This window comes from Cyprinodon variegatus, unplaced genomic scaffold (assembly GCF_000732505.1).
Source record: "Cyprinodon variegatus isolate N-32 unplaced genomic scaffold, C_variegatus-1.0 Scaffold1244, whole genome shotgun sequence".
NCBI lineage: Eukaryota > Metazoa > Chordata > Actinopteri > Cyprinodontiformes > Cyprinodontidae > Cyprinodon > Cyprinodon variegatus.
The window spans coordinates 118041-142235 of NW_015151697.1; the positions used below are offsets into that span (position 1 = coordinate 118041).

General features: G+C 35.2%; 1 protein-coding gene across 1 annotated transcript in view; it reads right to left on the reverse strand.

Moving 5' to 3' along the window:
- Positions 1–24195, reverse strand: part of LOC107102374 (disks large homolog 1-like) — a 92003-nt gene that overhangs the window by 62302 nt on the left and 5506 nt on the right. The window contains exons 3-4 of the mRNA XM_015401658.1: positions 22493–23249; positions 21617–21713 (exon numbers count right to left, since the gene is read on the reverse strand). Of these exons, the coding sequence (XP_015257144.1) occupies positions 21617–21713; positions 22493–23249 (854 nt within the window). The remainder of the gene's footprint in view (positions 1–21616; positions 21714–22492; positions 23250–24195) is intronic.

The following is a 24195-nucleotide window of genomic DNA, read 5'->3' on the forward strand; positions in this document are numbered from 1 at the left end:
ATCACTCCTTGAAAAGGAAAAAATTATAATTCAGGACAGAAGACAGACAAAGTAAAACGCTGATCTTCTTTGCACCACACAAAAAACTAAATGAGGGTCAGACAGTGCAGGTAAGCACAGCTTATCACTCTCCACTCTTTATGAAAAAAAGAAAACTTCAATACATTTCACACATCTCTCTCTGAAAATCACCTATTACTGCCTCAGGCAGCATATAAACCATCCCACAGCCGTTATTGCTGTATTTTCCTTTTCTTTAAATGTAGTCCCCATTATGTTTTAAATACAGACCTATAAAAAGTGTCTATCTGTTCTGGTTTGATCTGCTTTATAGCTGTGCTGTATTTTTTTTAATTAATTAATTTCAATAACTTTTCATAATCTGTCAAAGTCAAATGAGGTAAAATTATTTTAATTTGTGTGTGACACAGAGACAGACGAGAAAACAAAAATCCGATTGGAGATTAAAAAGTCGAACGCAACCAGAGTGACCCGGCTTTTATGATAGGCTAAAACAAGGGTGATTTCTGACTGGTGCACACATGCACATCCAGTGTATCTGCGTCTGCGTTAACGTTTCATACACACAAAACTTAATTAAAAAAAGAAGCTTTTTCAACATTTAGCATCTAAAATTAATTAAAAATAAAGAAATAAATAGGACAATGACAAGCCAAGCCTATGTTTCTCAATAATCTCCTACCGACATGACTATTCCAATTTATCCTAGAAATACACTCTCTTTATATTCTCCCCACCTCTGCTTTTAGAGGACAAAACCAATGCTCTTTCAGCTGAGCTTACTTCTGTTGACTCGTTCTTCTCTCTCTGGCTGCAGTGTAGCTGTTGTCTCTCGGCCAGCCTCTATCTAACAGGCTGTCATGCTGAGATGATCTAATAGGACAGAAGTGGAGTCCATACATATCATTATAGCCTCAGTGCTCCACTGTACCCAAGAATGTATGCACTCATATACAAGACAATGCTGAGGTTTTATCATAACAGAAAATTCCCTACTTACTCACTAGAAGTAATTAGTCTTCCTTCTGGCTTAAACATTCAACATTCAAATATAGAAAAAGAAACGTCGCTGTATGGGTTTCCCACTCTTCTACTCAGCAAGAAGTGAAGTTAATATTGCTCTTTATCAACATATTCAACAACTAGTGCAATAAAATTACTTACACATCAAAGAAAACACTCAAACTCTCAGATTAGAACTTTATGTTTGATGTCTTTAATTCTACTCAATAGTTTAATATCCTTTTCTTGCTAGATTAGACTGTACTTAACTATTTAGAATATTCTAATGTTTTAGAATACATCCATCCATGAATAAACAGCAAGCCAACTCGGATGATCGTAAAAAAAATCTAACTGAGCATTCTTAGCACTTGCTTGATGAAATGTTAATTTTAAATATAAAACTTTTTCAAAGGTACTGGAAACTAATGACGTACTTCAGATGGTTTCATAATAAATAACAGTGAACATGTCTGCAAACCACCTCAAAACGAAAAGAATTTAATAAAAAAGAAAACGGGCCTAATATTCAAAGATTTAGAAAATAAATAGCTAAATTGCAAATGTTAAGACTGGCAAACCAGTTTCGTTCCGCCCCATTAGAATGAGCAGATTGAATATTCTAGAGCAGAGGTAACCAACAAAAAATCCACGGGGTCCAAATAAAGAAAATCAACAACCAGTAGAATTTAACACTGAAATAAAATGAGGTTTTTATGCATCTATGTTTAACATTGACTTTTTTAATAAAAAATATTTAAAAAAATTAATAAAAAGAAAATTTTTATTTAATAATTTAAAAAATTTTTTAGTAGTGAACAACAATCGTTCAGTTTGGTATATGCTTGCAGGCTGACCTGCAAGGTTTTAAACCTGGGTCTGATTGGCGACAAAGCCATTCTCAAGCACATATTAAAGTGCTCATTCGTGAGCCTGGATCGATATTTACTTCTGATTCTGATCCTGCTTCACAGCATTAGGTTGAGCAAAACATACTCAAAATGTGCAGGGTCATCTTTGAGCACGCCATTGCACTTTTCTGTCACCAGTGCACCGTGCTTCTTCCAGCAGTCTACACTTTCTTTCACTTTTTCTCATCGTCTTCTCCTTTTTTCCCCTCGCCCGGCTTACCAAAGGCTTGCCTGCTGTGTCTAAAAGTAGCAAGCAGCAACAGCCCTGACTGACACAGATCATTGGCTAATTTGCATCACGTGTAGCCTGGTACCGGATTGCTTTACTGTAAAAACAGGAGAAGCGGCGCAAGTGAAATTAGAAACTGTCGTCGGACTACATGAGGTAATTTATCATTAATAGTGACTGTAAAACAAAAGAGTTCCTAAGCCATGTAGTTGATGGTAATAATGATAAATATTTTTTAAAAAATTACAATGAGATAAATATAAATATTTTGCAAAATATTTATAAAATTAAATAATTTTGATAGAGCAATTTACACAGGGAGCGAACAAATGAAAAAAAAAAAAGCTTAAAACAACTGAAGATAAATATAAAAAACTATAAATAATAGGGGGAAAAAAAGCTTTGTGTGTATTAAAACAGGTTCAAACATATAAATCATAACCATGCTTTGTTGATTCCACAAGCAAATATAGTCTCTTCTGTGAAGATCTACTCTGTGCGTACAAACACATTTTAACGTGCTGTGTTTAGACGGGCAAACCCTCTGAAGATCTTGCTCATATTGTTGTTATAGCCAAGCTTACTGTACTTAAGACTCTTCCTAAACCCCTAAATCTAAATGCTTTAAGGCTAACATCTAAAAACACAAGCAAAAATTTTCCTTTGGAAAATAACTGTCAAATAGACCCTTATAATTTATCTATTTAAGTCAATAATAAATTTCAAAAATATAATCCGATATAAGCTTGAAAAATAACATGTAAAATTTTGAAGTAGCATTAAGTTTAACAAAGACATAGAAAATCAAGATTGGTTGGCCTAATTAATAAATGTCTACCACCTTCCAACCACATTTAAACAGCATAAGACAGCTGTATGTGGACATCTTGTCACCTTTCTCTCTAAAATCCCCTTTTGCAAAAGTTTACATTGAAGGCAACCTGCCCTTAATAATATTCACTAAAAGTAGTCCACTAATGTAAACTTTTCTTTAGTGTAATTAAAACATCTAGTCTTCAAAAGTGCCCAGGACAATAACTGAACTAAGCATAGCTGTAAATAAGTTTAACAATGAAAGGTTGGACCCAGGTCACAAACCACAGGCGAGTTTACTGACACTAACTGCAGCCACTGTTTTATTTATGTGAATCTAAAATAATCACACAGGAAAATTTGGTACATTGTTCTGAAATATGTCTTATGCTTTATTACATAATATGTTCAACATAAGGAAGAGTAAAACAAAATACTCAGTTGACTTTTTTTTTTGGACTTTTCTTTTTTTTTTTTTTTTAAGTAGCACCCGGTTTCAATAACAGTGAAACTTTTTGTAACTGATAAAAATTTTTTTTGGAAAAAGGTTTGAGCTTAGATTGAGCTTAGTTAGCAATAGTTTGTTTGCATAAATGCATTCCTAAAGGTAAATTTAGCACATGGTGTATATCAATGAAACCAAAGTATGGACATGTTTGTTAAATAAATCCAAAAAATTCAAAAAACATTTTTAAACCTGTAAGCCTGATAACTTTAAATTGCTTCAGACTTTTGTTTTCCTAACTTACATTATATTCTATGTAATCTTACAATGTTCATCAAATGGTTACATTGCTTACATTTATCTTTAGAGAAGAAAAAAAAAAAAAGTCAAACACGGTGACAGATGATAACCCAGCTGTACCAATTAGGCCAGGGAGATGTCGGCTGCAAACTGAACAACTTCAGACGAGAAACAAACTACATCCGAACACTTTATCCCAATCCTGTCTTTGTATCTTTTTTTCCTTTAGCTATCTACAGTATATCTGACTCAGTCTCACAAAAAAATGTAAAACTAATCTCCCATTCTGCTGTAATACGCAAACTTACTTTAGTTTACCTAAACTATAAGCCCCTTTACAAGCCAAGTCTTCACCTGTCACCACACTGTCAGTCTTATTCTCTCTCTGTGTGAATTACTTCAACTCTATTCCATGCATCTCTCCCTCAGTCACTAATAATAATGCACACAGCAACTCTCTACTTACCTTGCATCCAAACATCAGAGATATGGTGTTGTTGGTGCATGCTACTTTGCAGTGGCACAACATGTGGCTAACGTTAGCTAGCTGGTCCCACGCTGGGGGGGCATTCTAGCCTTCACACTTTTCTCACTCACACACCTCCACGCGCTCACTCACACTTACACACACATGCACGTGCATGTGTACTATCAACCATGCTCCATTCTGTCTCACCTTCCCCTACTTTTCTACCAACACCCCCCTCGCCAACCCCAACCCGCCCCCAACGCGTGGCTACGGTCCTCAGCTGTGGCAGGCCAGCATCCTCTCCCTCACACTCTTCTTTGCTCTCATCAGCATCCTCTTCATCAGTGTGATCCCCATAGCTGGTCAGGATGCAAGGAGCAGCATGGTTCCTATCTGCCTGTGTTTCAGCATGTGTAAATATGAGTGTCAAAGTGGGTAAGCACGTGTTTTCAGTGTGTCGTTATTGTTGTCATCAGGAGAGTGTCAACCTGGCTTTGTGTGTGTGTGTCAAAAAAATGTCTGTGTGTTAGAATGTATGTGTATGTGTTCTGATATGTCCTCCTCTGCAGCGGCGGCAGTCCCGGTCCTGTGTCTCCTCTGTTTCTGTCTGTATGAGTGTTTGCTTCTCTCTCTCGTTTTCTCTCTCTCTCTCTCCTTCTCTCCCGGTTCGCTCCACTGACTCCCTCAGCCCGCCTCTCAACACAAAGATCAATGAGAGATAGAGAGAAAAACACACCTTTCAACAATAGGTGGGTAAAAGCAAAAAAAAAAAAAATTTACAAAAACCTGTCCACCTTTAAGTCAGCCCCAGAATTCTAAGCCTTCTATATGAGAAATATATCGACGTGATTATTTCCTATGATAACACAAATAAAAGTGAAAAAAATAAAAAATCCTACAAGAAAAGGTTAAAACTTTATTAGTATTTATCCTCCTGGTTTCATCGATTGAATTAACTCTTTTGCACTTCAAGGCTCATTTGCTGTGCACCAAAACTTGCAAAATGTACTTTAAAGTAAGAAATGTGTCCATAATCAACTGCAAACAAAAAAATAAGTCAACATCGTGCCATATAGGATCTCAAGGTTGTAGTGGCAGTAAGGGGTCTGAGATAAGGGAAAGTCACTGGGACACATTGCTCAACTGTTGATGAAGTTTACCATCACTGTTTCCTTTATTTGAAGCAACTGGATGAGCAATGTTGGAGGCAAAGGAATTTAAATGTCTGAATATAAGCCTATTTAATGACACTATGATTAAGGATGTTTTACTTTGCGTGTCAATAAGTGTGTTAATGGAACTATGAAGAAAAAGCTTGACCTGTGACAAACTCTTACTGGAATTTGAATTTCAAAATGGTGAAAAATCTATAAACTTTACTTTAAATGAAATATCCAACCCATGTTCTTTAGAATAAAAAATGAATAAGACAATATAGAAATGACTACCAGTGTACATATACTTTACTTCAGTTTTAATTAGGGCTGAAAAAATTAATGGGATTGATCGCGATTGATTGATTATTGAAAAATTTGTCAACTAATTCAATAATCGATGAATGGTTAACAGGAGTATAGAGACTCTGAAACATGCCTTTAGCTGACAGAGCAACCCACCTTCAGCAGCAATTATACCACTATTGTGAAGAAAAAGTAAATGTTGAATCTGTCAACGTGCTCTATCCAAAACTCCTCAAATGGAAAAGTTTTAGTTTCAACTTGTTTAATTTAATAAAAAATCTTCTTTAGGAAATCTTTTTGTATCTGATCATTAATCAATTGATCAAAAAAATAATCGACAGATTAATTGATTTGCAAAATTGTTAGTTGCAGGCCTAGTTTTAATGTTTATCCATGTTATCTGTTGCCTTCTCCAGTTATGTTAATAACATTATGTGGTGGAGTTTATTCCAACACAGGTATCTTTCAAAAAGCCTGATATAGAAGCCTGATATCTGTTTTTTATATTTTAGGAATCCAGTATAACTAGTGGAAAGTGCTCAATTACCACACTTAGTGGCTGTTATATTCTCAGAAAGGACTTTAAGCATATGCCAAGTTTATTTTAGAAAAAAAAGTCATCCTGCAGCATAACTTTTTTTTATTCAACACCTATTTTTACAGCTATAAAAATGTTTAGCTTTTAACTTTAAGAAAGACTACCTCCAACCTACCTCTAAAAGTATGAGGAAAATATTGTGTTAAAATGTAATTCAGTACAAACAACTTAAGAGATTTATTATGACCTATGTACAGTAAAATGTTAAGGCTTTGAACTTGCATGTGTATTATTTAATTGCTCTCGCCTATTTTTAGACCATGTCCAGTAGAGTTTCATTAACAACTAAGCAACTTTTCTTCTTGATGAGCCTGCAGGTTTTTACAGAACACCGCTGAGTTGCACATCTGCTATGTCAGCACGTGATGCATATTTAAAATAAACAATCTTTTATTATTTTATACATTTTTTTCCAAGTTAACTTTGTTAAAATAATATCAATATCAAACATTTTATTCAAAAAATGAAGTAGGAAAGTGGACCTGTCTTTTCTAGTCTCATTTACAAAAGATGAATAAAAAGCTTCAGGATTTTAGAAGGTTGGAGTTTAAAAAGAGTGATTCTATAATACACAACAAGATATAGCAATTGTTATTTTCCCAGCAGAATATGAGGCAGAAAAACTTGCACCCTCTTAAAACAGTATCAGATTTTTTTTTTTTGGATTAAAGTTTTAATATACTGTCCCAGTTAACATAATCTGAATATTAAATGCATGCTATACATTGATATATTGATAGTGTACACAGAAGCAAAGCTGGCAATAATATATATATATATTTTTTTTCCACAAAAACAGTGAAATTCTAAAAGATCCCAGCAGTTGTAATTTGGTAAGCTGGTGATAGGGAGAATGTTTTCAAACTTTCAGCCCCAGAGGAGGAAATTTAACACTGCTTTAGCGTCTATAGTCAGCGAATAATTTATGGTGGCTAGCCACTGGAAACAAGTTCGACCCAGCTGGTCCTTACCTAGTTTTTTTTTCTCTCTGTTTTGTCTGCTGCCCTCATTTTTTCTATAAGCAAGCAGAGAAATATTATAAATCCGAAGCCTTTTGAGAACTTTTCAATAGTTTGAAGAGTATTACTGCATTTTTCCCCCTAGTCTACTTATGTAGCAGGTTTCGATCTAATAGGGAAATATGAAACTAAGACATTAAGAACTGTGTGCCCAAACCAGTAGTCAACAACTGATTGTAAACAGATTGCCATTTATAAAATGATAACATCTGATATAAATATTTCATATAAGGAAAACAATAAAAGTACGAATAAATACTTTTTGATATACCTTGCTCTATAATTTATCTATACTAAAAGTTTGTGTTCATCTATACATAACTCTGAATCTAGACAAGTATGATAGTATCAAATGTATTCTATTACCAATAGCAGCTGTTTACAACAACTAGAATCTGTATGCATAGTTCTTAAGAGACTAAAAACAGAACTTTCATTTAGTGAAAGAGATGCCCTCAAAATTGGATCAATTTTCTAAGTTTATTACTAATTGTTTTATCAAATGAAAAACTTTATTTGGAAACTTTTAAATTAGCAAACTATTTTTTTTAAATCAACAACTATGAGATATATGTAAGACACAATGCTGAAGCAAACGCTTTGTTGTGTAGCACTGGGATAAAGCAAGAGCAAATACACCTGTTTAATAAAAACTAATGGATTTTGGTATTTTTCTAATAGGAAAAAAAAACAGCTCTGGCAGAGAGTTGAAAAGTTTTCATTTCGGTGAAAAATGAGCTCAAATGAAGGAAAGGCTTTTTGGAGCTAAAGGGGAGTAGAAGTCAAACAACTCGAAGCTCAGATGAGGCTCTTGATGCTGGCGGCTGTGCCATCTGGACTATAACACAAGCACACACACACCCACACACACACAGTTGTGTTTCTGTGGCTGCCTTTGGCTTCTCACCTTCAGCTGAAAACAAACAACACAGCATGAGAGTAAACAAGAAAAAAAAAAGAACCTAACAAAGTGAAGAAGTTAGGCTATGAAAAGAACAAGCTGTCACTTTGGGATTCCAAAAAAACAATCCACTGGACTATTGAATCGTTTTTAATTTTCTTTTTTTTTTTGGAATGACTATGACCTGGATGACTAAGAATCTAATGAAAATAAATCAACTGACGATGACATACTCAATTCTAGCTGCAAGTAAGGATTCAACATTTGGAAAAGTGTTTAAAAGAACAATATCGTTGGAACCCATGGTAGAAAAAGGAACTGCTCTGGTGTAGAGATATCACAATCACTTTCCATATGGCCAGCTCATGTGGTCAGTTTTGTTCTACTGCATCAGGATGTTTTATTAATGTAAATCATAATTGATTTATTAATCAATCATGAGATACAGTTTGTATACATATATTTTTTCATATGAATAGGCCATGCCATTTATAATACAGGTCATTGCACCATATTAACCAGTGGCTAAATAATTAACATTTATGTTTTTTTCTGATTTTACTGAAGAACTTCTAAATTTGTCATCTTTGCAATATTTTTTTATTTATATTTCTTATGAACCGCAGATTCAAGCCTTTTGTAATCAAGTAGCCTGTCCTATAAACAATTATGCTGTTATTTCCTCTATTTTTGGCAAGATTCAAATGGAGTCCTGCAGATGTGTCTTAATATATCCATATATGCACATGCACAATACAAATGCTCCCCAAAAAAAGCCACGGGCAAAAAAAATAAATAAGTCACACACTGGGATCTTTAAGAAATTCACCTTTTTGAAATCTCATACTAACAGATTTCCAAAAGGTGGGAGACAAGAAAACAAATAAAAGCATGTTAGAGTAAATTGGGAAGCTACTAAATGAGCCTAGCAGGCATGCATTACAAGTAAACATTAGTAGGTCAGCCAGCACAGAAATAACCACACTGTGAGCATGCATGTGTTAACCTCTTACACTCTATTCCAACCAATCACAGATGATTCTAGTCTTCACGGTGACCAATTAGAAACAACCACTTGCATACACATTTGTAAAACAGTCATGATTTTATGTATTCAGGTTACCCATAAGTGAATTTTACTCTCTCTATATATTTATTATCCATTTAATGTAAAATGTTGGAAAGGGGGCAACTAGATTGATGCTGCAACCTCCAATACAAAAAGCAACTGACCGGAAAAAAATATTAATGGACACTTATTTATTGAACTTCTAATAATAATAGATACAACTGGACATGTGAACTACTGATAAAAGTGATTTGTAAATATTAAGGTTTTGCTTCACTGCCTAAGAGCTATTTTTAAAACCTATCTATTTGGCTCATAGAAAGAATAAGCATATATACAGTGCCACTATGTGGTACAACATGAACACAGCAGTATGTGGAATTTTCATGAAGGCTTTTTATATGGACACGCATTAATCAACATAAAAACTTTAGAGACCTCAGATATATTGTAGAGGTTTATCAATAAAGATTTTGAATGTAAAATAAAAATCATATAATATGAATTAAATGTAAATTAACTTTCATCTGCATTAAAGTAATCAAAATAACAGAGGCTTTTGTGTATAAACACACAGATTTCCATTAAACCGATAAACCAGAGCCTCATTTACACTACATCTGATTCCTCAGTTTGTCTGATTCAAACCTGTTTAAGTATATTACCTTGATCCAAAAAAACTCAACAGCAAAATTCTAAGCAATACGGCTTATAAACCTAATCTCTGAATTTTTTACTAACAAATCTGATTAATCTATTTTTTCTCTACCTTAAGTTGCCTGATAAAGAATAAAAAATGACAAAAATTACATTAAAATTATTATTATTTCAATTATCCCCTTTGTGAGTTTTCCTTAATTTAAACCTTAATCAAGCCATTAAAATGTGAAAAACAAACAATTAAAATATAACAAAGTAAAGGTTTTCAGCTAGTGTTGATGCACAGTCAGTTAAAAGAACGCATTTAAAAGCAAAAGGTGATGAGATATGAAGGCCAAGTACATTGGTGGGGGGAAAAAAAATCCAAAAAAGTTAAATCTTAATGAACAGTAAATTTGACAAATCAATTTTTATTGATTTATCGTCCAGCCCTAATCTTTGCAATCTCTAGAAATGTCTTCTTCTGGACTGATATCTCTGATGTTTCTCCAGGTATCTATGGAGCCACTTCTCCAGTGTGGGGGCTACTATCCCACTGCTCTGCTGGCCACAGGCACTACAGTGCCATTACTCCTCTGCTGCATATCAATAATTACAATGTCTGATTGGTTGGCCGAAACCATTTAGTCTGTTTGTATCTGGAAGTCACACGGGATAGCTCTGAAAGTCTCCACCACCTTAACCTGGAAGTCTCGATTTTATATTCTCTACAGCTCTTTCTGTACATATCAGCTATTTGGTTAGGATGTCCCATGTATTCCTTTCCTGCTGTGAGATGGTGTATATTCTTTGCATAGCCTGCTCCTGGGGTCTTGCCTGGTATGGTAGATCTGGGCCTGTATTGCTCTGGTGCACCAGGCCTGCTGCTGTGCTGCCTTGATCAGTCCTTCTGTGCTGTCCTTAAGCCTCTCCAGCCATTGGTAGGATTTAGTCATATCAGCCACTGGGACCACCTGTTGGTGGTACATCCCATGAAAGGGGTCTCCTCAAAATGGTTCCTACAGTTCCTTAATTTCCAGCTTCTACTGTCTGAGACATTCACAGAGCGCTTCATACCTTGAGGCCATCTAACCTGATGGATTCCCTGGAACCAGGATGTTTCATCTTCACTGGTGGCTCAGTGTATAATCTGTGGATACTGGATTTGGGATGGAACGTACCATGCATGGTGATAAGCTTTAGTGTTTTAACATCAATGATACAAATTTCCTCCTTAGTCCAACCTATTATCCCAGCAGGATAGATCTTTACTGGCTATATAAAATATACATATCACTTTGACTTCACTATTTACTCTAAAATCAGACAATTTACAACAATACTAAAGAAAAATGGAGGGAATCCAACTGTAATCCTATAATTTAAATGATTTATTGTCTCATTTCTTTTTCAAAAGGTCTGCAAAACTAAGAAACAGGACTGACCGAAACTAAACTGGACTCCTTAAATCCATGTAAATGTATAGAAAATGAAAAAGAAAAGTATGTAGCTGAGCAAATGCTTAATATGCCATGTAAATAAAGTTTCATACAGCTACCTTTCTAATCAAAGTGACACTTTTTTTTAGTTGGCTGCAGAATAATTGTGTCAGTTATGGATATTCTTAGGGGTACGCTGGCTAACTATATTGTCTTGTGTGCAAATTACTGGGATATGTAACCATTCAAATTACAGTTTATTTGTATCATGCCAAACATATTTGGTATTTCAGACACACACACACACACACATTCAAATGTTATGCATCCACACTGAAACCCTAGACCTGGCATCCCTAACAAAACCAGTTTCAATTTAACACCTGCTCCTATTGACTGATGAATCCAAGTGTGACATCCCCGGCACTATCACAAGCTTAAGGCACACGAGAAGATTAGAGAATTATTCAGAGAAACAATGATGAATGGTAATTAATTATTTAAGTTTAGATGTGTTTGCCAAGGGCATGATTCCACATTGCAATAGGATATGAACTTGGCTTATACTACAAAGCTTTGAAGGAATCACCTGAAGTTTAGAGTTGCTGACTACCTTGGAATTACAGTCACCTGACCTAAATCAAATTAAACATTTACAGGAGCACTCTTTGGATTGCTGACACAAAATCATGCAAGGATAAAATTAGCTATCTGGTTTGGCTGAAAACCAAAAAGTCCAAGTCTCAGTGGGAAAGAAAGTAAAGTAAATGCTGTATAGTTATTTAGAATAGTCACAGTCTCAGTCCTCCATAAATCTAAAAGTGAAACAGGCCTAAACTGAACTGAAAATGATTTTCTTTTTTTTTTTTAAGTCTTGTTTATTATAATATCTTACCCTCTATTCATAGTGAAAGTCGATGCCCATAGAAAGATTAGTCCTCTATCTAATGAGATTTGCAGCTCAGGTACTACAGAAACAGGACATTGACTATAAATGATTATAGCTTCTTTCCTTGTAGGGTCAGCAGAGTGCTGAAAAAAATCCTCCAAATTCAACTGGAAAGTATTACCGGAAAATATAAAACAACTGACTTGTTTTGTGTAAACTGAATTGCAAAATTGGATGGCAAATCTGTAGTAAAAAAGTATATATAAATAACCAAGTATTGAGTTGATTTCTTTTAAAAATAAGCCGCAGGATTACTGTGGATATAGGTTGTCATAAACATAATACCTCATGCTTATTAGAACCAAAGACCTAAAAGGGCAAATTTAAAGATTCTACATTTGTATGCATTTATTTTTTGAAAACAAAATCTTGCTAAAAGAAGACATCTTCAGATTGTTAGATTACAAAGCACATCAAAGCCTATTATTCTTAAATTATTGAGAAAAAGTATGGGATGGCTTTTATCTTTGGTTGTTTCTTTTTATTTGATAAGAATCAAAATGATTCTGTTTCTACCAGCACTTCATTCATTTATATTCTCCCAAGCAGCAATAACATGCATTTCCATCTTATTAAAGTATCATGAAAAAGTTAGACTTTTATGGACCTTAAACAAGGTTTTCATTATACCCATTGATAAATATTTCCAGTCATAAGTTCTATTATTTTTGATATTTAGAGGTATAACACCAATTGATTACCTAAAATTCTGGTTCTCAGAAAATTACATGACAATTTTATATAAGACCAAATCAACAGATTTTGTTGTGGAAACACTGTTAGCTAGTTAAGATAAGTAATTCAAAGATTACACCATTAACTATTAACTTGAGGCGTTATTGGGTATCAACTCCTGCTGAGTAAACAAACATCTGTATCTCTATACAACTTGCTTGTTCCTATTAGGTGGCTCCACTGACAAATTAATTACCAATTGTGTCTCAAATAATCTCTTTAATGGGTTTTAATTCACAATTATCGAATGACTAGATTCTGTTGTCTTTACACTATTTTCTATCACACTTATCTTTCCACTTAATTTTCCCTTTAAAAGTTTTGCTATAAAATCCAAGATGGCTGCGTCTGTGGGCAGCATCTTGGTTAGGCTCTTGACAACTACTGTACACAAAATACGCTGCTTAGAATGCTACAAATTAGGCATTGATCTTTTGATCACAGCTGCACTTTATGAAATAGAAATCTTAGTTTCACTGCAAAGCTGCTGCTCATTCACTGTCTGAAAGGTGTATAAAACGAAATTTCAATAAAAGTTGTCTAAGTCTATAACACAAGGGGATCAGCCTGATTATTTGTTACCCTTTCAGGCTTACTCTAATTTTGGATGGTATCCCCAACTATTTTTACAACACAGGTTCTTTATACATTTTGAAACACATAAGATAAATAACAAATGTTAATGTAACATTGCCTCTGGATGTTGAAAATGTTTATGAACGACTGTGCTAAACGACTCCCCAGGTAGCAGTCTCCTTCTCAAAATGCATCTTTGATATTTCATTTCTTTTGAGAGAGACAGAAGACTTTTTTTTAAATAACATTTACTACACTGAAACACAATTCAGGCATCTGTAAGATCTATTTCAATATTGTTAGTTACTGTAACACTATTGTTTCATGTCTTACCCATTGAGCAGCAACAGATGCCTGAATTCCTTTTTAAGGAAGCAGAAATAAAGTAAAATGTTACTACGAAGCAGATATTGAAATGTGTATCATCAGTTTATCTATCTAAATGAAATAATGAATTTAAACTATTTAATACAGTTTTCAACAATGCTCTAATATAAGGTGATGCATGATACAGCGACCACTGGTGCAAGTATTCTAATAAATTAATGAATAAAAATTAGCTTACTGTACATGTTAATCAGAGGTCATCTAAGGGATTGTTTTATAACTGTTATTTATGTGAGCAGTCTGGTCTAAAATAAATTCACTTAATCAATAAGTTAAGTTAGCAACAGTAAATTTAAGAATTACTTTGCCCTAACTAGACCTGCCAGAGGCGTTATTATTCCTAAATGAAAAGGTGCTTGATAAGTCCTTTGCAGGTAGTCAAGTGCATGCTAATATAGTCTATGTGCTATAGATCACACAAGATCTACAGCACAGATTTATAGTTTCCCAAACAAAGTGCATAATTTTCAAAAAGTAGTTATCTCTTGTTTGTGTTTGATCCCTATCTTCTGGTATACTTTTTAATCTTGACTTTTAAAACAGTGTAAATCAAACTGCTTGTTTGTCTGAATAACTGTTTACTTACAGACTAGACACTGACACAAGATCTACCGCTGAACAACTAACAGATGGTTAGTACTTTGTATGCATTTTGCACTAAGGAAATCCGTAGTCAGGATTTGGAGCATTAGCTTAACATCATATGACCTTCTAATTCTGTTCAATTACTCAGCTCTTCTTAATTGTCAACCAGCACCCCAAACCTCTAACATGTTCACAAAAAAATCATTCTAAAACAACCTATTCTGATGTCTCACTGTGCAATGAGTAAAGGAGATGTTTCTTTACTTATAATTAGTCTTTCTAAATCAAGTAACTTTAGATGACATTTGTTGTGTTAATGCATACCTGACCTTTACCTTAGACTCTAAAAGCATGTTGGCATTGTCAACATGATGTAAATACTAAAAACAAATGTGGCTAAAAGGAGATTCTGGAACACAATTTGTTTTAAGTCAACAGTCAACAGTAAAAGATCACTTCAGGGTCTCATTTAAAGGCAGGTAAATATACAATTCTACATTCTACTTCAGAAACAAATAACTCTAATTCATAAACAAACACACAAAGGAATACATTACATTGTTTGTAGCTGTAGAATCGCTTGGTTCCATTTTCAAAGTAGCCCTCATGTATGCTTGACCAGTCGTTCCCACATTTCCTATAGGCAGATGAATCCAGAGCCTTGACCCAGTTTTATCAATTATTTCCCAGACTTAAAGGCTTTCCATCTTCCTTCTTAGGTTTTTAAAGATTACAATAACCCCTGTCTTACATTCCTCTGTTAGTCCTTGTCAAGGAACATATCTGCTTTCACTTGCCCTCCATCTGCTCTGAAGGTTCTGTCCTTCTCTTTTCTCATGCCTTCTTCATTAAATCATTGTTGGCCACGTTCCCTACTCAAAGATCCATCACAGTAAGAGTGAGAGCACCCTCCAAGTAAATGGTTAGGTGGAAATACGCAGTGTGCCATTTTTTAGTAAAACTAAGTTTCCAAATAAAGTCAACAGAGACTGGCTTTGTAGTGACATGCAGTGGAAGATAGGCTTTCTCATTTCCTCTTTGTCAGTGTCCATGTGTCTCTTTCTATTTTTTGCTTTTCTCTTCTTTGTCCATCCTAAAATAGCTCCACCTTCGTAAAGTCCTTTAGGAGCCTAAGGTAAGCCTCTTAGGAGGAACTCCAGTACTCTTGATGAATAATGGGACAGTAAGACCAAACAGCAATTACTGATAAAACCAGGGCTGGATTAAAGACTCACTAAATCAAAGACAAATAAGATTTGGAAAGAGGAAATAATATTTACTGATTATGAGTCAAATATGAAAACTGTATGCCTTTATGCCTTTAGTCTGTTTCATTTTAATGAAACAGACTAAAGAAAATGTTCCGCTTAAACTGTTATGGTGGAATAATATTTAGTTAAAGATTGATGCGTGCTGCTTTGGTTTAACAACTATGTTATCATATGAATGCCCAAGTCCAGTCCTTGAACTCTTGAATCAAATGAGTGGCTCGTTACCAGGCCTCTGCTGAGCTATATGAAGTACAGAAGAAATTCAGATACTTGATTCAGCAGAAAGGGCAACTAAAAGTAGGAGGACAGTAGCCTTTTCAGGTCTAGGCTTGGGAATCCCTAACATAGACACTGCTGGGTAAATTGGAAGGATGAAGGATGATGTACAAAGACAATTTACTGCAGTAATCTCAGAGTCTTGACCTCAGCCATCCCCTCTCATTTTTAATCCATTACCTTAATCAGGTAAACCAGATTAAGCAAATGAATCTGAGATGGAATCCCTGCTGTTTTTTTCAGGACCAGCCAAGTGGTTTCAGAGAAGTCCACTGGTGAGATCAACAGGTTAAGAGGTTAAGTTGAGCAATCCACGATTTTCAATATCCCAAAGAGTGCCCTCTATAACCTTCCCGGATCAGTAAGGTTACATGTAACAGAGATAAGGATTATTGCCTGATTGTTAGAGGCGTATTTTATGTACCTTTCAGTTCTATTCTACTTAGTTATATTATTTTCTCCTAAATAGTTACAGATTGATTATGTTTTAGGGTTCTTGTTCTTTTTTCTATCTAGCTTTTTCCATTTTGTTGATTATGTCCTGCCATATTCTGTTATTTTTGCCATTTGGGGTGTTCATTGTTAGCTCCGTTTGTTTACTTTTTGCTGGGTATTTTCTAGTTTATTTATCTGGTGTATTTCTTGATTTTGTTGTTGTTTGTATTTTTGCAGTCATTCTTTCTATATCCCTGTTTAAATAATTTCCTCTTTTCTTTTACACCAATTTTGTCCTATAATTAAAGAGAGATTCTTTTAAGTTTTTGCAGATAAATTCTTAAAACAGGCTTTTTATTCGAGCCTTTGTGACTAAAACATCCTTTGATGAGCAGACTGACACCTCAGTAATTTATCACCGATGCATCTATAAGCCTGTAGCCTATTTTCCTAATTTACTTCAGGTTTGAAGTCCATGTGCTGTTATGCGCATGTGACAGCAAGTATGTCCATGTTGAATGGATCCTACCTAGCATACAATCGAAGCTTTACATTCAGGATGGATTTTTAGGATACTCAGAAGTGACCAAAAAAAAGCTCACAGCAGACACCGATGGCAACTCCAGGTGAAAAAATTAAGAGAAAAATCTTGTGAAGTATGTGTGTGAGCTACAAGCACAAGCAGAAGAGTTTTACAGCTCTGTGTTTTGGCCACAGGTGGAAGTATCACTACAAAACTCCATAAAGCCTCTTTAAGCATTCAGTTTTTCACCCATTGTCATGGGGTTATCTGTTCAGTTTCATGTTTTCATGCCACTTTCCTTGTTTCTCTGTTAGTTTATTAGTTTATTAAATCCTAAGGAAAGGTACCATCCTTCTTGGTTTTAGTCTGCTCTTTTGTTCAGAGCACCAATTCATAACAAATCTATTCTATTCACATTGGCTTGAAATGCATTTATCTACTCTGATTTTAGCTTCTGTTTGCTTATTTTTTCCAACATATTATAAAACAGAGATTAGAAATTATATTTTTTATGTAAGAAAATTAACATTTCATTCCATTTTATCTTATTTTATCCCAAAAGGTAAAGAGATCAAACCTATTGCTTTACTTGTTGTTCTCAAGTTGATTTTTAAACAACCTTGGAGATTTATCTATACGCAAAACAAACCATCAACACACTGAGGGAACAATAAGAAGGAACTAAAGTAAATTTAAACCAATGAAAAGGTTTTCTTTAATATTTTTACATTACGTTTTAATATTTTTTTTTTTTCATTTATTGAAGCCTGGCCAAAAACATGACAGTGAGGTACACTGTGGGAAGTCAAGGATGCAGTAACCCTTGGAGACATACTTTTTTTTTTTAAACAAAATAAAAAGAATAAATGAGTGAATTAACTGTGAAATACTTAATGAGGAATTTTTCCAATTCAGTAACCAAAATGTAAACTTTCAACAGTCATTTTTAGATAATGGCTGTGTGTACATCCACAGTAACTCTGCTTTGTTTTGATTTGTTTTTAATAAGATTTAATTATCTCTACGAGAAAATAGATTTGTGACCAAATACATAGTAGGCAGTCAGGTAAATGAGCTGGCCAATTAAATCTGTATTGAATGCAGTGTGCTTGAGGAGAGGGAGGGTTACATTTATTGATTGTCCATGGTTTAAAAATGACATGCTGCTTTTCTTTTCTTTTTTTTTTTTTTGCTTGGTTTTTAGTTCTGTTTAAATGTTATTATTTGGATAACAGAATTGACTATCAACTGATGCAAGCTAACACATATCATGTATATCCAAAAATATTCAGCCTTTGTTTTTCTTTTCTTGGGATTTTTTTAAACATTTAATAATCAAGCATAATATAGAAGCATTCAAACCACTGACTTCGTTCTAGGAGTGGATTTGATTCAGGTGTGTTGAACCACAGAAACGTATAAAATATGCAGAACACTGGCTTTTGAGGACAAGAGTTAGCCTTCTCAGTAATCAACTATTAATTACCCGAGAGACTAAAAACAGGCTGATAGAAAGACATTGCTGACCAAGGAGTCATACAGATTTTTGTTGGGTGTCAAAATATAAATTAGATATAGGTTCCCTTTAAAATGCTCTTTGATATTTTTACATTTTTATGAAGATATTACTTCAGTGATGACAAATATTTTTAAAGTAAAAGCTGAAGACAACTTTTGCCTTAACCGCCTTATTTTAAAAAGTAAGGATTAGTCTAGCACCCCTCAGGCAAAGCTTTTAATAGGCTTGTTGAAAGAAGTAATTAAACAGGCAGCCCCATGTTCGTAATTGATTGTTTTGATGTGCAGCTTTACAAACCTGAGTATCTTTAATAAAAAGGCTGAGCTGATCTGGAAATAGAGAGGTACATAAAGTCAAACCAGGTTATTTGGTTCAATGTAACTGGATATCAGAAGCTTTACATATATGCACAATATATCAGCTTATCTTTCTAGGCTTTTTTTGAAATTGTTGCTATTTTTCCCCAGAAAGAAGTTGATTATTAATCCAAACCATACATCTATCATCTATCTTCCCATCAGCTCAGCCTTTCAGTCTTTTATTTGTGCTATTGACCCAGTTTCTTGCCCCACAGAGAGTCACATGTCATCGAACTGACACCTGAACAAGAATCCAAGAAACACACTTTGTTTTATTATGTCTGAACCACTCATTATGTTTTAACCAGTACACTCAGAAATTAGAACAAACCATCTGCGACCAGACACAATCAGTTAAGCAAACCTGAAGTAACACTCATGCATTCTCTATTCTATGCTGTTTCCATGAACAGAAAAATAAAAAATGCATAGTATTACAAGATAGAGGTTACGCCTATGTTACAAAATAAAGTTTTAAATAAAATATGGACTCTGCAACGCCTGATGCATCAAATAAAGGTAATCACATGGTTGAAAACTTTATGTGTCTCACCTTAGTAGTGAGGATACAGATGCAGTCCATCCTCAACAGTCTGCTTGATAAACTTTCACCAAATCACCTTCCAGGTCCAACTTCCTCATTTTGACACTCAGCTATGTGTTGCAGCTTGTAGCATCCATTTTCCATCCCTTTGCCTGTTTTTCCCCCTCTCTGTCTTTTCATCCCTCAGTTACCCTCGACTCCGTTTCCTGTACCATTTCCACCTTTCCTTTCTATAGAGCAGTCAGAGTGCCTGCCAAGCATGCTAAATCAGAGGCCGCCTCAGAAACATGGCAACCATGCTGGTGCAACTCCACCCGCTCCTGTTTCCCAGCTGCCGTCTTCATTTTATGGCTGCTGGTTTCCACATTTTGACCTCGCGGAGAGCATGGCTCAGAAATAGATTTATCTGTGTATATAAATATACATCCGTGTATGCACGCCAACCAAACTCAGCAGATAAAAAAAAAACATCATCTAGAGACCGGTGCACACATGGATGAACAGGCAAACACTCACAGACAGACATGTACACAGACATGAGTACACACAAACATTCAAATGCTACACACACTCAAACGTACACACACACACACCACTCTCCACTGCTTTATCAGGTCAGATCTCTGGCAGGAGTGGGGGTTAGATAGAGTGAACAGTGACAGCAGTATACCAAAGATGCTCTACTTTCAACTTTGTGGATAGGAGTGAATTTGTGGCTCCTTAAGAAGCAAAAAAAGGTAACAAAGTGATGGAATTTTTAATTTCCTGTTATATTACAGACTATTTGCTTCCTTGCCTGCTGAAACGTCAGGCACTAATCTGTTGAATTGAGCCTATCTGTGCCTCCTTATTTCACTGGACGTCAGAAGACTTAAAAATCTGTCCTTCACACTCTGTGACCTTGATTGATTTTAGCTCTTAAGACACTTCTGATGAAATTTATTCAGAAATAACTGCAAGCAAGTAATGCAAACCAATGTCTTGTCTATATTTCTGTGTGGGATCTTCTCACCGACTCTTGCTACAGTCAATTCCTTTACAATCCAACTAAACTCCTGAATGGGGTTTCCTCAGCTATCTGTCCAGGGCTCCTGTAATCAATATTGTTTGCTTAACTACAACATTTTCCTTCCTCTCACCTTTCCATGTATTTAGATTTTTTTCAAAATTTTTGTGTTTGTCATTAAAATTTTCCCTATATTGAATGGGTTTGACTACAATGAATGCTGCATCAGGAAGGACGTCTAAAAACGATGCCGAGCATGAGCAAGTTGTAATAACTTTAGATGCTGCTGAGTTTGTTTTTTTATATTGGTAAAACATACATGATGTTGCTGTCTTGTACAGAACTCTTTGGCTTCCTCATTTAAAGCCAACTTATTTGTCACACTATATTGTTTAAAATAAAATGTGGATATGCTCAGATTAAGGCCAAAATCATTTTCTATTTGACTTTCAAAATGTCCAAAGAAAGTTTATCTTTGCAAATATCACCTGAATGTAAGCAGCACATAATTACCTTGAAGTCAGACAATCAACTGCAGTAAACATACATTTTTACAGATATTCTTGGTATTGTAAAAATAGAGAATAAAAAAAATAAATGCAAATTAATCACAAGACAAATCATGTGGGATGTGAGAAAATCCAAACTGAATGTGCATTGTGCAAACATGGGTCAAGTACATCCAACAAAATACAAGCGAAGGTCGCTGCCACCGGCTCATCCAAGAGAAGCATGTCTTAATTCAAGGACTGAATGCAATCAACTGGTTTTAAGCCATCTGACAGTAAAGTCCCTGTAAAATGCCATTAGATACATGTGTTGGAAATTGGCGCTATATAAATAGACTGAGTTCAAATTCATTGAATTCATTCCTAAAATGTAATTGTGCAAAAAAAAAAAAAAAAAAAAGGAAAAAAAAGGCCTCCACTGTTCAGAGGAGCACTCTTTCAGAATGAAAACCCAAAGATTACCCGTCTATTGTCAGGCGGTCTTTTGGCATTTAGAAGCAAACCATAATCACACCTCAGGAGTCAAATAAGGCAATTTTCCTTATTTCCCAAGTTATCACCAATTGCTGGTGATGCATTTTTGACAGGTATCCAATACAACAAATACCCAACAAGGACATTTCTTACCTTGGTGGAGGTCAATGGAGTTGTAGGCAATCTGTGGGAGGCTGGTCCATAGCCAGGGCTAGCAGGGGGGCCTTTTACCTGCCCAGGGCTTATTGAACTGGAAACAAAAATAAGTAAGTTTTGATGAACTCACTCTTTTCCGAACCTGTAAGGCAAATACATTAAATATTCCAATGCTAAAAATTAAGCATATAATTATTTTATTCAGGGTCATTGTAATTGTGTGAATCTCTGAAATAACTGCTGATAGCATTAACTCAAAGGAATTGCTGCCTTGATATGGTTCCCATATGATTTCACATGCTGTGTTGCACCTGAAAGATTGCAAATATTACAAAGTGCAAGATCAAACCTATTTGAAGGAAGCCAAATCTTGATACTACAATAGAAAATGAGAACAGGCACATAGAAAAGAGAACCTTCAGAGAACCTGACTTATTTCCACCGAGTTGGAAATAACTCATTGTTTTGTCAAGTAATTATCAAGGTTTTTTAACCTAGTCTTGAGTAAAGTCCCAAGAGGTGCAGGTTCCAAGTCATGTCCAAGTCACAACTATTTATAAAACCTACATAATCCTAAATAAGCAAATCAAATTAAATATCTCTTCCAATATTAATATTTAATTTATATATATAAATATACATATATATATTTATATTTTTATAAGTGTACTAATTTGCCAGAACAATCACCAAGAGGATATGAGCCTCAGAAATGACATTCATGAGAGTTATTGCTAAACTATTGTTTTATTATTCTCTGGATATTGTGTTTGCATTGAATGTCTTCTATAACTGCAATATAGTTTGTAAATAAAACTGACAAACAGATCTGTTATTTCCAAAGCTTATAGCAAGGAAAATATGTGCACATACCTAAAATGAGATCCTTTGCTTATATTTGCCAAAGGACTTGTGGGGCTTTTGCTCTCAAATGGGCCTTTTCCATTGTTGGGACTCGTTGGACTTTTACTCGAACTGTCTTTGCTTATTCCTTGATCTCTGCCACTAGAAACAGCTGCAGTATTGCCAGTTCCTGCGACTGTACCTTCTCCTGGACTGGTTGTTGAAGTGGTGCTTGTAGGAGTAGCTTTGTCTGGAGTGGTTGGTGACACAAGACCTTGGATGGTGCTAGAGACAAGGGCAGAAACAGTCACCAGATTCAGGTCTTTAGGGGCAGGAAGGTTTTGTGGGTTTGTTGTATTCTCTGACTTTGTGACAGTGACATGTTGGTTGGTTCCATTCTGTGATGTTTTAGTGGGGTCACTGGGACTTTCTACAGCGCTGGCAGTAACACTGGAAGTATTGGCATCATAAGGTGAAGAGGGTTTGGAAATAACTCCTTCGACAAATTTGGGGTTTCCAGTATGGATGGGTGGAGGGGGAGCACGGCACTTGACTTTTGATTTTGTAGGTTGTCCAGTTGGTTGAGGTGTGATGGGGGATTTAATAGACTCTGGCTTAGTGAGTTGGGGTTGTTCTCCAGAAGCAGAGGGGATCGAAGGGCTGGGGGACTTTTGCTGTTGTGATGATTTCTCTGTTGGAAGGCTGCAGGAAGCTGGGAGTTTCTCAGGAGTGTCGACAGAACCTTGGCTGTCCTGCAGGATTGTCAGCTCATAGTACTCCTGGATATCTATGGATAGATTAGAGCTGTGAGTTTCAACAAAAGAATGAGTGCATCCGTTCATGAGAAGACAAGCTAATGAGCACTATTAGTATTAATAAACATGCTGGTATTATTTCATGCTGGCTACAAAGGAAAACATGCTGTATTCTCTCCTTATGACATAAACACCTTTAAAGCCAGATAACAACTAATCATTAAACTTTAATTTAAAAATTATCATTTAGATACTTTTCCTCAAGCTGCTATGATTTCCTTATCTTCAGTGCTACTTCTACAAGCCTCTGTTTTCATGCTGTACTCTGTCAGATTTAGCCGTGGTCATGGTTGTCATTGTCATCCAGTAGGAGGGATCAGAGCCACCGTTTGTTCCCCCTAATTCTTTGTTACACCTACAGTATATGAATCTCAGTGCTCCCAACACTAGTTAGAAGTGAAGAAGCCTCTTAAATGAGAGGCTAAATGTCTTCTGGAAAACTTCACATCCAGTTGCTAGGACTGAACCTTGCAAGGTTGTCCATGACCTGGATGATTGAGAATCTTTGCAGATTTCTCATTGATAGTTCTGTATTATGTTCCATTCCAGCAGGTGATTTCTGCTATTGCTCCTCCTGCCTGACAGTTAGCTCATTCTGTACTGATTAATAGGCAGTGAGGGCCCAGAAAAATCCACAATACTCAATTAAAATCATTGTGAAAAGAGCTTCCACGTGAGAAATGCAAAACATATAAGGGATCAAAGTCTAAATGTTATTATCTAGACATGGAAAGCAGTAAAACTGATTATTAAGAAATAAATGATGTATCTGGACATTTATATTTATAAACTTTGTGGTTGAAATACTTTTGCATATCTGTATAAAAACAACATGTTGATCTCAAAAATTGTATGACACAAAACTGTGATGCAGATCAACCAAACCATGTGTCTAAAAACCTCACCCTTTTTCTAATT